The following is a 16850-nucleotide window of genomic DNA, read 5'->3' as shown; positions in this document are numbered from 1 at the left end:
TTTAAACTACTGTCTACTGTGGCCACACAATAGTCAAGATGTGCATAAGCTGACAATTTTTTTTTAAAGCACACCATCTAATGATGTTCCCAGGAGAACCCCCTCCCTGGCTGTGGTGAGCTCTGGGTATCAGCCGTCAGTGCATATAAGGGGACACCGGCAGAAGAGAAAAAAAGGCAGGCTGCGCTTTAAAGAGACCACTTTCCAAAGCGCTGGAAGTTTGAATCTACTTCATTTCTGGAGCTGCTTTTAGTACCAAAGGGGAAAAACAATGGTGCTTAGCTGGCAGGGTGAGAGCAAAGGGGTGGGCATGACCCACCCCCTGCACATGAACACCCCCCCTTCCTGTGCACCAAACTGAATCAACAGCAAGTTCCCATTTGTGGCTGGTAAAAAAAGACTGGTTCTTTTGAAAAGATGCGCTAAAATCCCCAGTTCCAATAGGACTGGGTTACATGGGGGGTTTGCCAGTCCCCTCACCCCACCCCCGAAAAATTCTACTCAGTGCCCATATGAACGACCTTGAAATAACTCAGTTTCCACACTGGCTTATTTCATAGTGTGACTGGCCCAATAGATGTCCAGAATGGGATTTACTTTTACAATGCTTAGGGCTGCAGCATAAAATGCTCCTAACACATGGTAAAGTGTTGCTGATTAAAGTAGTAAACTGACAGGTAGGGCCGAGGCAGAGCTGTATGGTGGTGATGGTGTACTGGCATCATCATCCCATGCACTGTAGAGAGGACATATGGAACATACCAGCTTGAAGTCAGTCCTGCAGTGGCCAGACCAGATGGTATCTCAACATGGACCCTGACTGGACTGTGTGCTTGCTCTTTGCCTGCAGGTTGGTGCTAGCATTGGCTAATCACATGTTTACACTCCACTTCTTCAGTTAATTATTAATATGACAACTCTCAGCAAAGATGTCCACAAATCCCAGAGAACAATTACTTCTTAGGAAAAGGGAAAAGAAGAAACAGCTCCCTTTTTAGGAAGCATTTCCCTTCTCATGAAACAGAATCTGAACTTGGAAGCATTACTTTTTGGTAACTACAGTTCCCAGAATCCCCTCGGGGCATCTGAGTAGCTGTGATCTAAAAAGCAACCTTTTCTAAGCTAAGGAAAAGCTGACTGGACAAGCTAAGATGCACATTACAGACAGTGCGCCTGCGTCATACGCGGGCGTGCCTTCTGCAGTTTTCAGCATACACTGGGAGAAGGGGTGGCACATCCCATAGGGAATAATGGGATGCATGCACGAGCCCCATTCATTTAAATAGGCGGAATTCACTTTACGCGGGGGAGTCTGGAACGGATCCCCTGCATAAAGAAAGGGCAGACTGTATTCTCTAGATGCTACCAAACCTGGTTTCCTATAAGGATCGAATGGTTCTACCAAAGTGGCCCAGACATTCTAACTCTGCACTAGTGAAGCAGCTTACAAGCAGAGAGAACTTTGAGTATGAAATATGGGACCCTGTTGTGTCACACTGCAGGTGGCTAGCAGAGGTATTACCCCGAGAGTGATGTCTGTCTTATTTTACCTTGTATAGTGGGCTTAAGCACCCACTGGGGTTTGTGTGTCATTACAATTTCCCTTGGGCTCTTTCACACTACATAGTTACATGACCTCTTATCTTCTCACAGTTTTGCTTTGTCACGGTTTCTGTGTGGGAAATGCTTATTAACAAATATTCTGCAAAGCTCTGAATATGAAATTTTAAACAAAAGATTTTTTAAAATTGTAACACAAAGATTAACAGAAGCACATATTTCACTCTGCTATAGACAGACTGGGACTCTGTCAGTGTTAATAAATAGCAAAGCATTTGACATGGAAGTCATCACACACCACTGACTGGCTACATATGCATTACCTAGTTGTAATCTTTATAACCTTATAATCAACAGGGCTGCTATTGGTCAAGACTGACGCAAGGACAGTTAATAACAACAAAGGTAATACAATATTGCAGATCAGAGGACAGTGACTGGCTTGCCTAAGGCCATTTATTACGTTCATGGAAGAGATGAGATTCAAACCAGAAACAGCCTGATTTGCAGTTCAGTCTGCTAGCCACTCCACTTCACTAAATCTGCTCAGCTTTATACATACATCTCTGCCTAGGCTTGACCCAATTTTCCTGATGTCAAAAAAGCCCCTCATTATGTAATCTTCCAACACATCTCAGGATGTTCCCCAAACATGATCAGAGTAGATATCAGCTCATCCCATGTAGCTAGGAGCTACATCCAATGGAGTACATTAATGGGAACTTTTTAAAAAACTTCCTAGTCATGCATGGAAGGAATCCGTTTCAATCATGGCTACAAAGTGCAGGATATATCTCACTTTGCCATACACTACAGTCAAAATAATATTTACACGCACCCTTATACTTGTAATTATTTTAAGAAAAAACAGATGTAGCTGAATGCTTCACGTTTTGAGTAACATATAGATGGACTGCAGCAGGTGTTTCTTAAATGTACTTGTGCACTCTGACACTACATTTTAACATTTTATCAGCTGACAGAATTCTGTGCAAGAATTCTTGATTCTGTGAATACGTTCTTGAGACCAATATTCAGAAAATACTATTGTAAGAAGAACAGAAGCATTGCACATGGGATGGAATATCTTCTTTTTAAAATATCAGTGATATATTGGACTTTCTGTTTCCATCTTATTTCTATGGCATTTGCAAACTGAGTTTGATCCGTGTCTATCATAATACTTCAGTTTTAATTCTCTTCTAATCAGTTCTGACAGGCTCTAAAATACTAATGTAACAGACAGACAACTCAGTGCTGGCACATTAATAGTGGGCAAGTACCCAACCACATCTTCAGAAATCCTAACAGAGGCTGCAAATATGATATGTGTAGCCTGTACTGAATTCTATCTACCCTGGGATTTTCTCATTCTCAGTTAACATGCAGACAACTGACCCATGAGACCTAAAAGCTCTGCCTTGTCTGGTTGTGGTCTAGCATGTTCAAAAGTAATGTAAGAAATTTGTTCATTGCTAGTGGTAAACAGTTTGTTGATTATATTTTTGAATCTAGATAAGAGCTTGGTTTAGAAGAAGCACAGATTCCAGACTTATCTAGACTCCATTTGCCAGCTGTAAAAGGCTAGGGGAGCTGCCATTTTTATCCTGGCTGTTCAGCCAATTTTCAAACTACTCTGAGCTTAGTGTAGGCTTCCTGAAGCACTTTGCCCCATCCAGACAAGCATGTGTTGACTGGCAGGAGTGGAACTTCCCCAACTTTGGAGGTCTCCTTAAAGAATCTTGGGGGCTGAGGCATCCTGGGGCTTGCCCTTCTAGTGTCCTAACATCACTGCCTCATTCTCAGATGGCAAAGAAACATATAGTAGCTTGTGTCCATTTACTGTCATCTCATGAGTTCCCTTAGCAGATGGGCTGACAGGCAGGTTATACAATGATAGGATGTATTATCCTAACAGCTGGAATCAACAAAGTTCTGGCTACTTTGATTCCAAAAGTGTTTGTGGCCATTAGCCTGGCCAACAAGTCATAACTTTCCTTCTGTACCTCAGTTTCCCATAAGATGTCCTTCTGCTTGGGAAAGTCTCTTCAAGCCTGAATTGCACCTAGCAGAAGAACTGCATTATGGAGGAACAGTGGAAGAAGATCTGTTATCTACATTAGATGATGAGCAGAAAAAGTAGAACTTTGCCTACTAGAGTGCAAAGATTATGCTTAGCTGTTCCTGCCTGAGGAATCAAGGTCAAAACAGAAATAGACACATCCTACCCTCTTGCCCTGCTTCCAATGAGTTCAAGACCATGCACATAGCTCTCCTCTTCCCTAGCTTAACCTCATAATAACCTTATGGTTAAGTGGAGAAAGAGTGACTGGCCTATGGTCACCCAGTAAATTGTATGTTCCATTGAGGACTATAACTCACATCTCCCAAATCTAAGTACTCTAACCACTATACCACATTACCTCTCTGTAAAAAGTATACCTGAGGCCTCGTAACCTCTGGGCATTTGCACTTGCTATCTGGCTTGTTACTTGGAAGGAAAAGTAGTGGTTGACATGACCACACAAAGCATTTTGGATCTTGTGATTCCCTCCCTCTTGATTACTGTAATGGATTCCAGGGATTGTCCTGGGTGCAGTTTATATAAATTATGGTTACTCAGAAAAGTAAGTGAATCCAGCAAGGCTAACATTTATGACCTTTTGGAGTACAGACCTTAGCTGGAAACCTGTTAGTACTTTCAAAGACATTGCAATAGAGGTATTGAGTACCTCCTTACACAAGGCTTTTGCTCCAGATGCACAAAGGCAGCTGAAGGCTCCAAATGCACCTTTGCACAGCCTAATAAGCCATGAGGATTTGTCTGGACATTGTCTAGATGCAGTAAAGAAGGAAGAAACAGATTCCACTCTTGTCTAGGAGCCTGTGTGATGGATGCTTCTGTTTTTCCAATTCTGCAAAGACAGCTGGATGGAACTCAGGTGCAACCTCATAGCCAATCAGCGGCCAGGGAAGCAGGTGAAGCTGCAGGGGCCTCAAATTTCCTTGTGCCCCCCCCCCAGAAGAAAATGCTGTTGCTCCCTCCAAGCACTAGTTTAAGTATATTAGCAGAGATTCTTGTTCTGCCAGTGTGCCAACAGGTTCACAGCCCTTATCAAAGAAAAATAAATAGGTATTGAGATCATTAATCAAAGATGGTAAATATTTGTGTCCTGGCTCAAGAACAATGGAATGAAGTTATGATTGCCCAAAGAAAGCAACAGGAGAAAAAAACAAAGTATTACTATAGCTGTGTTTGGCGGGAAGGCAGAGCTCCTTTAAACAAATGAAGAAGCAGTCAGAAAGTTCAGAATGACTTGTATTCTTTCTGACTTGGGACATATTTTATGTTGAGCTAATGCTCAGAGAAAAAACTCATAACAACACTGCAATGTAATATAGGGATAGAACATATTTTGGGACATGTAGTACATCATAGAAAACTGAGGGGTGACATGATTGCATTTTTTAAATATCTAAAGGGCTGTCACAGGGCGGGGAGTGCAGTTTTGTTCTCTGCTAACCCAGAGAGTAAGACTAAAGCTAATGGTTTTAAGTTACAGGGGGGTAGATTTCAATCAAACAACAGAAGGACGTTCTTGACAGAAAGTGTAGTTAGGCAACAGAACCAATTACTTAGAGGTGGCAGGATCTCTTTCTCTGGATGTCTTTAAAAAGGGACTGGACAGCTATCTGACAGGGATGCTCTAGCTGGAGTTCCTGCACTTAGTGGGAGGCTGAACTCAGCAACCAATGGAGTCCCTTCCTGCTCTTTGATTTTATAAGTCACTCTTACGTACAAATGCTTTTAAAATTCAACTTTAGAATGCCGCAGTGGAAATATAGTCCTGAATCTTACTGCTAATCCAAACTCATTGAATCAAATGTTTAGTGGTGAAAAAAAATTCACATATATCCAATTTAGTGGCTCTATTCTAATTGGGATTATTAATAAGATTCAGACCTGTGCTTGCCCATTAACCGATTACCATTATTTCACTGAAAAATTCAATTGTCAGAAGCCAGTGGAGACATTTAACACAAAGACAGTAAAGCATATGGTAAGACTCTTTAAGAATGCAATCATGTGTACAGATGCTGAGAAAAAGCCCCACTGAGTACAGTTGCACTGAGTAAACATGCATAGAGTTTTCTGTGCCCTACATTTAATCTATTGCAATATCTATACTGAAGTCCAATTGTTGTTAATGTGGAAAAGAATGAGAGTAAAGGCAATTTTGCTATCTCCTGTACATTTATCATTTTACATTTCAGGATAGCTGAAGCCATTTGGAGGCCAAAGTAGTCTTTCTACTAAAGGAAAAGCATCTTGTCACCATGGTTTAATTGTCAAACAAGAAATTCTTATCACAATGGCTTCCCACACCGTACCTAGTTTGACCCTATACCTATGTATGAAAATACTATTCAAGACACAGCTATGGCATGGAGAAGTTGACACAGGGAAACTATTTACAGTGGAATCCCTGTGGCAAGTATAATACACCCATATAGCAGCTGGAGTTGACAGAATAAAAACTGGAGTGGGCTCCTATGCCTTTAATTTAGAAGAAAGAATTTTGTGTAGAAAAAGGAATTTCAGTAGCTGTAGCATGTTACCTGGGGCATATTCACACTATGCATTTATAGGACTATTATTCCACTTTAACTGCCATGGTTTCATCCTATGGTATCCTCGGATTGACAATTTAGAGAGGGGAATTTAGAAGCAGTGCTCTAGTGGCTCAATGGACTACAAAACCCAAGCTTCCATAGAATGGAACCATGGCAGTTGAAGTGGAATAGTAGTGCTGTAACTGTGTAGTGTAAATGGGCCTGTGTTTGGTTGATAAGTAACACCTGCTGACATTCCTTCTTCTACACAACCATTAAAGGTGCAGGAGCCTTCTCCAGTTTTCAGTCTGGTAACCCTAATTAGCAGCCCATGATGTGAAGGAACCAAGTGAGGAGCAGGGCGTTGGAATTAAGTCTACACTACCTTGGTAAATTCATCCTTGTTATAATTACCACTATCACTATGCAAATAGCACTAAAGCCATATTGTACAATAAAAGGTTTTAAAAGTGGCATACCACCCCAACTCACCACTAGATCTTTGCTACATGTACATTTCAGTGTGCATGTTTTCAGGCATACATTTATCTCCTCTGCATGTTGTTATTGCTATATGCCTTCAAGTCGCTTCTGATGAATGGCAACAGTAAGGCAACACTATCATGGGGTTTTCATGGCAAGATATGTTCAGAGGAGGTTTGCCATTGCCTTCCCTTGATGCTGAGAGCATGTGACATGCCCAAGATCACACACTGGGTTTCCATGGCCGAACGGGGAATCAAACCATGGTGTCCAGAGTCATAGTACAACACTCAAACTACAAACAACACATGCTCTCTGTTCAGTTTCACAATGTATAGCAGTTAACATTCAGATAAGGCTGAAGTCCAAATCAGACCAGACTGGATCTCCTATTTGAATGTCTGAACTGATTTGTTTTTTTAATTGATTGTGAATATATATATATATATATATATATATATATATATATATATCTCTCTCTCCACCTGTCTCAACTCAAGAAGTGGGGCAGGTCATCTCTCGATGGTTGCTTTTCACAGCTCTACAATATTTAATACATCTGTTGTAAAGTTTCCCTTTCATAGTTCAATATTCATAATGGATTCTACATTCCGACGGAGGAGAATTACACATTACAGGTAAATACGTGTTAACAAAAGCCCAGCTATTAGTTTTAATGAAAAGGAACCTCCAGAGCAGTAATGAGTGGAATGTATGGTCTTCCAAATGGTATTGGAATGCCACTCCCATCATCTTTCACCTTCACCATCAGCTATGCTGATGAAAACTGTGGGGACTGCAGTCAACCAATATTTGAAGGGTAACAGGCCTGGTCCAGGGTCTTTGATTTTAAGCCGAGGAATGAGAGTGGTGTACTTAGCTATTAATGGGTGCATCTGCACTGCAGAATTAATACAGTTTGACACTACTTTAACAGCCATGGCTCAATACTATGGAATTGTAGGATTTGTAGTTTTGCTAGAAATTTAGCTTTCCCTTCAAGGACGTAGCCAAGGGCGGGGGGGTCCTTGGGGTCCGGACCCCCCCCCTTCTGTTAGATACAATGAATGGTATGTACTGCCGCGCCGCTGCACCCAAACTCCATTATAATGGTGGCACTTAGTCTGGATTTCCCCCTTCCCAAAACCCTGGCTACGTCCCTGTTCTATGTCAGAGAGCTCTGGTACAAGAGCCAGTATGGTCTAGTGGCCTGAATGTTGGACTATGACTCTTCAGACCAGGGGTCGAATCTGTGCTCAGCCATGGAAACCCACTGAGTGACCTTGGGCAAGTCACATGCTCTCAGCCTCAGGGGAAGGCAATGGCAAACCTCATCCCAACAAATCTTGCCATGAAAACTCCATTATAGGTTTGCCTTAGAGTCGGAAATGTCTTGAAAGCACACAAGAAGTATTTTCATGCATTTCTGTGTAATTCTGCATGGAAAGCTACAACAGTTGAACCAGTGACAGGATGTAAAACACTTCTTTCTATAGTGGAAATCATGTTTTTGGAGCTTGGAATATGACTGCTTAAGATCTGCACATCATATAGATTTTGTGTATTGAACACATACACACAGAGAGAAGCACATACACATTGTAGAAAGTACCTGATTTCTCTAATATGAAATTGATCTGAAATCCTAATATCAGGCTTCTCAGATATAAACTGTCTATTTGCTCCAAGGAATACATTCAAAATATATCAGTACAACACTCCCTCTTTGTGTATTCACTTTTTTCTTTAAAAAAGAACATTAATCTCCTCAGAATCTCTAATTAATTGGTCTTTTAAACAGAAACAGGGATTTAGATTTTAAAAAATTAAAATGTTGTCATTTTTAATAAGAATGGGTATGAATATAATTTTAAAAACTCTACATTTTAGATAGGAAGAAAGAAAAAGAAGAAATAGTGGGAAGGAATTCAAATACCATAACATATTTTACAGCATGCAAAATACTTTTAGGCAAAACATTCAATGAGATTCAAAATGGATTACACACTTTTGAAATATGAGAAACATCATCTGTTTTGTAATTAGAAGCCAGGCAGGCATCTGAAAGTTCACAACATTTGACTGAAATCTCCACTAGGGCTGCAAACCTATGGTATACGCATTTAAATGGGAATAAGTTGCATTAAACTCAGTAAGGTCTGAGTAGGTATTTCTAGGATTGTGGTGCAAATCACATTAACCTAAGAGATTTTTTATGGCTCTGCAGACACTTCCTTCAAAAAGCTGGTGTTTCTTCCATAATATCCCTACCTCCTTCTCACATGCAGCATGCCATTCTCATTCTCATGCCTCCTTCATTTATCCTCTCTTTTAATCTTTCACTCTAGTCTTGCCTGCCTGTTCTTTCACTTTACTCCCCATCTACCCCAAGGGATTATCCAGTCCCAGGTGTGATACTCACAGATGCTCCTCCCAAGAAGGGGATCTCTCCAGACACAAAGAATGAGGTATATACACTGGTCAAGGTGCTGAGAATGATCCCAAAGCTAATGTGTATGAAGCCAGTCATGATCTGGATGGTCTGTGGGAACAATCAGGGGAACAATACTCGGCACTTGATGGATATAAATTCACACAGACACACACTCACACGCACGCCTTCAGGATTACACTGCTTTCAGAGGGTTGATACCAGAGAATCTGCTGAGCCAGTCCTTTTTAACAAAGCTATTAGTAAACAGTTCATTCCTTTCCATGGAAAACGCTGTTCACAATTTTCACCCATGCCACTGACTTTTTATTTCAGGAGAATTTTAGATACCCAAATGTTCACAGAAATAGTGGATATCATTTGCAAGATGAATAAAATCTGACATTGTACAGATGCTAGCAGGACAAGAGGAAGGCCAGATAAAATGTAAAGCTGGGCCAAGGTAATCCATGTGGACCTATGAATAGGGATAGAGGGAGGGCAGATTCATTAGTGCAGATACTTCTATTGGATAATCTAATTGTTTCTTTGAGACCTATCACACAATTATTATTATTATTATTATTAACCTTTATTTATAAAGCGTTGTAAATTTACACAGCGCTGTACATAAATTTATTTTTTTTAGTCAGACGGTTCCCTGCCCTCAGGCTTACAATGAACTCTACTTGACTCTAAGGTGTTTGGGTTAACTCAGGCCAGCCAAATTTGGGAAGTTACAGAACAAGTCTGCAGAATATAATATGGCCCAACAACGTGGACTCAGGTGCTCCAACTGGTGATGGCTATCCACCAGACGTCTCTCTAAAAAATTTCACAACAAAGAAGTGGGATATCAAGCATTTGGCTGCCAGCGATACGTGGCTGACAGATTATGTTCAGGTAGGCTAAAAGTTGTGCAGGTTGATTCTAAAATAAGATACTCGATACCTATTGACTTGATGGCCCATGAGTGCCACTCCAACTCTAGGGTTCTATGATTCTGTACTGGAGAGAATCAAATCAAACATTCATTCTATTCCCCCTCCTCTCTCTTCTCATGCCAGCTGAAGCTTGGGCTGTTTCATCTGGTTTACTGTTCCCCTAGATATTTTGAGATTAAAGGGATGTTTGTATGTCTGAAAACAATTTTCAACTCAGATTGGCCCGATATTGATATTGTTTTGTTTTTATTGTTTTAATGCATTTTAGTATTTTTAATTATTTTAATAGTACTATTTTTATATTTTAATTGTTTTTTATTCTTTTAATGAGTGATGTGTTTTAATTCTGTGCTAGTTTAATTCTGTTTCAAACCTCACTTTTGTATGTTTTTAATTGCATTGTTCTTTAAATTTGCAAATCTGGGAGGAAAATGGGATATATATAAATAAGTATCATCATCCTTTCAACTTGGGAGAGAAAGCAATGGACAACACTGCCACCATTTCATAGGTGGCAATACTATAGCTTTGCAGTAATATAAGTTGCTTGTCTCTTTCATTAAGAGTATATAGACGCCAGGTAGGGCCCACGTGTGAGAGATGCTGCTATTTCTAGCCTGTGAGAAAACAACAGAGGTGGTGGGAAAGATTTCAGAGGAACAAGCTTGTTCCTGTCTGTCTCCTGGGGCTAAGCTGTTTTTAGAGTGTTTCTTCTCCAATCCTGGCACTAGCTGACAAGCTGCTGAAAGTTCAGGGTCAAACCAACATGAAGGAAAAGCATTTATGTGGGTAATAGTCCTTAAGAATCACTTGAGTAACCTGGGATAAACCACTCAATTTAGCAATATAGAGTAGGACACATGTGAATACGTGGAGGGATGTTTATCCTAATTATTCATATAGTGACATATGAACAGCTGACCATAAAGGAATCCTTGAGCAACATCTTCTGTGTTTCTTGCTCAGTTTTCAAACTTAAGGACCATAATCACCTCTGCTGGTGTCTATGCAAGTTCAAACCATGAATAATAAACCAGCTAGGCCAAATGATACTAGGATGGTCATAAGTCCAGCTTTATAGTGGATAGTCCTCTATTAGAAGGGTTGTCTGTAGACAGTCCTTTATTTAAAGGTATTCTCTGTCTAAGTACAGTACAGGCCAAGACAAGCTTAATGTTAAGCAATCATCAGAAGGAAAAAGTAGGGACTCGGGGGTTCCCCATCGGCCCTTAAGCACCTGGACAGCAAACTAAGCAGATGCATTGTCACCAGGGAACATTTTATCTCATTATGGTGAGCTGTGTTGTGTACTTTAATTTAAATTAAAACATTGTTTCTAAATATGTGTAGCTAGAGAGATAGCAAGATAAATATATACATATGAATTAGCAGGGACAGATGTATATCCCTGGGGGAAAGCAATGCCAACATGATCAGTCTAATGATTTGTATCAGTTTATGTGGCTCAAAAGCAAGTAAAATTTGCCTTTAGTAGACTACCACATCCATCCACACACATTTTTAAATATCAAATAAATTTTAATGCATTTGTGCATTTAAGGACAGGCATGAAATACTGCATTAATTACATTTGTGCCAGCTTTGACGGTAGTGGTGTGACTGGTAAGGAAAAGCAAAAATAGTTCTTTTCAGCAAAATAAAACCTAGCACAAGAAGACAATGTACATTGACACCTATTCTTCTGACAGCAAGGCTCTTTTGTGAGAACCCAAAGAACTCTTACAGGATATCTGATGTCTCTGTACATCACAAATTTTGCAGCTCTCCTATTCCAGTTGGGATCTAAACTGCCTTTCTGGAGAGCATCCATGTCAAAGAGCTGGTAAATCCCAACAAAGCAGTACATAATAAGGAGGGTGAAATCCTTTCCCAAGCTTTCTGTGTAGTACTAAAGCACAAACTCGGCTATGGGGATTCTTCTTTGTAGATATGGCCTCTGCTGGAACCTGTCTTATTCTGAACCTAGGCCCAAACTGATACACACTGTGTAATTTCAATACAGATTATAATGAACATGGATTTACCCTTGTACTCTAGTTTTAAAAGTGATAACATATATTTTTCTTATTGTCATTGTAAAGTAAGAAACCTTCTTGTTTACAAGGGAGGGGGAAAGAAAATATTGTTATACCATAATCTAGAATCCAGCCTTTGAAGGCATGACGTTGGACACATTTGCCCAGTAATGTGGTCTTCAGAAGCAGCCCTCTTCCTTCAAAGTTTTGTTTCCAGGAAAGGAGTTGGGGAAATTGGGGCGGGGAGGAGCTGCTTGTACACTTCTTTAGAATCATAGAATCATGGAGTTGGAATGGACCGGAAGGGCCAACCCCATGCCATGCAGGAATATCTCTATAAAAGCAGTATGAAACTTTTTTTAAAAAAAAATCTGCTCTTAATGTTTCAAAAATGCTGTCAGAGATAACTCACACTGCCTACAGGATCAGAAGCAAGACTTATATTTCAGTCACAAGTGAGCCCAGGAAACCATTTTAATAGCTAGACCTGAGCCCTTATTGAACCATATGTATTAATAATAAAGAGAACACCCTTAGACATCATAGTCTCATGGAGCTGGAAGAGACCAAGGGCCATCCAGTCCAACCCTCTGCCATGCTGGAATACACAATCCAAGCACGTGTGCAGAATGACCACAGGCACAAATACATCAAGTATTGGGACTCCCAGATCAGGCTTCAGAACAGTCCAGTGCCACTATCAGCCTAAGGGTTGGAGCCATGCAGGATCATGCCAAAGACCCTTGTAATATAGCACTCTTTTCTTCCATGTATCTAGAAAACTCACACATGAGGCAAAAATGTGATAGTCCTCCTTTGTTGATTGCCCTCAGCATCTAGCATTCAGGGGGATATTGCCTCTGAACATGGAGGTTCTGCTTAGCTACTAAAGCTCACAACCTCCGATACACTCATTCTCTCTTGTAAAGACTACTCATAGGCACTGACAGAGTTCTCCCTGCATTTCTATTTTAATCTGTTCTATTCTTATGTGATGCTGCTCTCTTCCTCTTACGCACAGAGAGGGTAATGCTCATCCTCCCCTCCACTGTCCTAAAATTGGTACTGAAGTCTGCTGTGCCCCAGCTGGACAGAGGCACTGGGCACTCCAGAGAGCACAAGAGGTCAGAAGGCTCTTTCCCCAGTCTCCTTCCTTGTCTCCAATCCCTGAGAATATTTAGCAGAGAAATGAACACATGTGCACGCACACACACACACACACACACACACCAGATTTTTTTTAAAAAAATATCCTTAGAATGAGCTGCTCTAAAAAAAATGTTGCTACAAAATGGGCCATAAATCCCTCCCTCATTCTGAGCAAGAAAATGCACAATACATTCCCAGGTTACTTCAAGGGACCATTAGGATTATCCATCTTGACATCATTTTCCTCATCCATTCTAATGCTGCCTGCTCCCATCACATCTCACCCTCTGTTTCTCTCTCACACACACAAAACACAAAAACGCAGACAGAAGAATAACATCATCCCCTAAATTAAGGGATCCATTGCTGTTTTAGGGGAAACCCTCTCTGTCTCTTCCATCCTCCTTCATTCATATGCCACCATTCCCTCCCTTCCCCCTTTCCCTCAAGCACTCCCTCCCCCCAGTTGTGTCACTCACCCCCAGGACTCGATTCTTCCCTTTAGGGATGGTTTCCACAGTGTACATCACAGTCCTTCTCCCCAGCCGGAAGGTCCCCATTCCCTGCATGGGAACTAGCTGGTGTGTTGGCTGTTCCCAAACCTACTGGGTCCCTAGCAACTGAGCGCACTCGGCTGCATCAGCCACAGAGGCTGAGCATGGATGACAGCTCACTTGGCCTGACTGCTCAGCTCCAGCAGTACTCTCTTCCAGGGAAAGGAAGAGAAGAGAGGGGTCTCTTCTTATTGGCTTCTGCCACTGGTGATGTCAGAGTTGCTGCAGAAGATGCAGGAATGGGGAAAGCATGTTGGGGAGTCAGTTGGGGTTTGTGTGTGGAAAAAGGTTCCTCCCCAACCTGCAAACAGCTCCTGCTATAATTGCTTTTCCAGCCAGCAGAAAGACAAAACCAGGACTGTGTGTGTTCTGCACCATATTATCAGGGAATAATATGGGGAATTACATCCCTAGGGATGTAGATGGAGGGAAGAGGCTGGGCAAATCACTGTGACAGCATATGCCACATCCGCAGGTAGCACAGATGGGTATGTCACAAGGAAATAGGGGGAAAGTACTGGGAAAGTTGCCCCAAAAGATTTCTGAAATTCAAATGTGTATGGAAAAGTTTCCAGGATTTTCTCCATGGCAATATAAATATACCCAGAATTATTATGGATTGACATGTATGCATTAATTGCTCTATGAAACACAGGATAGTATACATACTCTCACTCTGTAGGCACTGAGGGCTCTGATTCAGAGGAAGGAATTGGCCAAACCACCTTCTATCTGTATCACCCTTTCCCCTTCTTATTACAACAAGCCTTTGAGGTAGGTTAGGCAGAGAGATTTCAAGAGAAAGAGAAAGATACTGGCTACCCAGTGAGCCTCATGGCTGAGTTGAGGTTTGAATATGGGTTTCTTCTTTCCTCCAAGCTCAATGGTGGCTTCTCCTACTCCATGGTCAAAAGCCAACCAGATTGGTAGCCTGAATCTTATTTCAGCACTAATGGTGGGATAGCAACATGGTGCACCTAAGACATTAAGTAATACCCCTTCTTGTTGTTGTTGTTGTTGTGTGCCTTCAAGTTGTTTCCTACCCTAAAGCAAACCTATCATGAGTTTTTTTTACAAGATTTGTTAAGAGGAAGTTTGCTATTGCCTTTCCCTGATGCTGAGAGAGTGTGACTTGACCATGGTCACCCAAGGGGTTCCATGGCCAGGGAATCAAACCCTGGTCTCCAGAGTATTAGTAACACCTCTGCCTATTACAAATAGGTATGACAAATTACTTTGAAAAACATCTCATGGACCTTCAACATCTGGTAGTTGATAATCTTTGAAAACTGTGTTCCTGGTTTCTCTATGTCTCTGACTGCTGCAGTGACTAAGGATGGTATCTCTTCTCTGGATGCCCGTCTTGAGTCGGTAATGGGCTGGATGAGGGAAAACAAACTCAAGTTGAATCCAGAGAAAACTGAGGTACTTGCAATAGGTTCCCCAAGTCCAGGGATGGAGATTTGTCAAGGACAAAGTTTGCAGTTTGGGGGTTCTTCTGGATCCATCTCTACAGTTATCATCTCAAGTAGATGCAATGGTCAGAAGCACCTGGTACAAGCTTCGGTTGATACGCCAACTGCATCCCTACCTGGACCGAAAGGACCTTGAAGCAGTGGTACTTGCACTGGTAATCTCCCATCTTGATTTCTGTAACACGCTCCACATGGGGCTACCTTTGTATCAAGTTCGGAAACTTCAATTGGTGCAAAATGCGGCAGCCAGATTGGTCACCGGAACACCTAGGCATGACCACATAACAGCAGTTCTAAAATCTGTTCACTGGCTGCCGATTAGTTTCCGGGCACAGTACAAAGTGTTGGTTATTACCTTTAAAGCCCTACATGGCGTGGGCCCAAGTTACTTCAAGGAACACCTCTCCCTACACAATCCGCTCCACACTCTCAGAACAACTGGGAAGAATCTATTGGATTACCCAAAGACCAGACTAACATCTACTTCCCACAGGGCATTTACTGCTATTGCTCCCAAATTGTAGAATGGCTTGCCGAAGGAGGTCCATCTTATTACCACTTTAGATGCCTTCAAGAAGGCACTCAAGACTGATCTCTTCCGGTGAGCCTATCCCCCAGATCTTCTATAACAGCTTTAAGATGGCACTTAATTCAGAGCATGTATGGGAAATTAGATGCTGATATTGTACCTGTATAGGTTTTTTTATGTGTTTTTAAGATTTTATATCATGAGAATGTATTTTAACTAACTGCAATTTTAAAATTGTGCTGTACTCCCGCCTCAATCTGCAGGGAGAGGCGGGATATATATAAATAAAACATTATTATTATTATTATTATTATTATTATTATTATGTTCTCGAATATGGTGTCAATTGCCTTACCAACATGTTCAACAACATAAATCTGCTCTACTAGACTATTTCCACAAAGGTACAAAGGTTGAGGGGCTGCAGAGAAGTTTGAAAACAGTTTCATATCAGCCTGGACAGTAGATAGGAGGAGCTTGTATGGGGGTATGTGCCTTCAAGTTGCCTGACAACTTATGGCAATCCCATGGATTTCATCAGGTTTACTTAGACAAGGAATCCCCAGAGGTGGTTTGGCTGATTCCTTCCTCTGAATTAAAGCCTACAGCACCTGGTATTCATTGGTGGTCTCCCATCCAAGTACTAACCAGGGCTGACCCTGGTTAGCTTCCAAGATCGTAGCTCAGTTTAAAATGCACCTCTACAATGCAAAATATTCTTGCAGACTTTGAGACTAACTGAAAGAAAGAAATTTGTAGCCTGAGCTTTTGTAACTTACAGCCTACTTTCTCAGATAAACTCTACAATGCAATACTCCAGAAGCACATAGCTCTCCACATTCTACAGTCTGAGATCTCATTGATATAAATAAAGCAAACTAAAGGGAAAAATTATAAAGGGAGAAAAAACAGGGCTCTGGAACATTACTTTTTAAAAAACAACTCCCAGAATCCACTAGCCAACAGAGCAGCAGCCCAGCTAGATGGGGGATTTTGGGACCTGTATTTGAAAAATCACTTTTCTAAGCTTTGCCAAACATTAACATGAGGTAGCTAGTTACAAATTAATTCCCCT

General features: G+C 41.2%; 1 protein-coding gene across 2 annotated transcripts in view; it reads right to left on the bottom strand.

The window, feature by feature from the left end:
* Nucleotides 1-13993, bottom strand: part of LOC149314227 (membrane-spanning 4-domains subfamily A member 12-like) — a 34564-nt gene extending 20571 nt beyond the window's left edge. The window contains exons 1-2 of one of the 2 annotated variants that reach the window (XM_089520688.1): nt 13697-13988; nt 9080-9199 (exon numbers count right to left, since the gene is read on the bottom strand). In XM_089520688.1, coding sequence (XP_089376814.1) covers nt 9080-9199; nt 13697-13786 — 210 coding nt within the window. In that variant the 5' untranslated portion in view covers nt 13787-13988. Of the gene's footprint in view, nt 1-9079; nt 9200-13696 lie in introns of both variants that reach the window. The other variant, XM_089520689.1, reaches the window with a different exon arrangement.
* Nucleotides 13994-16850: the final 2857 nt, after the last annotated feature.

Source organism: Sceloporus occidentalis, unplaced genomic scaffold (assembly GCF_023333645.1).
Source record: "Sceloporus occidentalis isolate IW3139 unplaced genomic scaffold, rSceOcc1.0.p SCAF_4, whole genome shotgun sequence".
Classification (NCBI taxonomy): Eukaryota; Metazoa; Chordata; class Lepidosauria; order Squamata; family Phrynosomatidae; genus Sceloporus; species Sceloporus occidentalis.
Note: the sequence above shows the minus strand (reverse complement) of the source record. Positions and strands in the feature narration are given on the sequence as shown.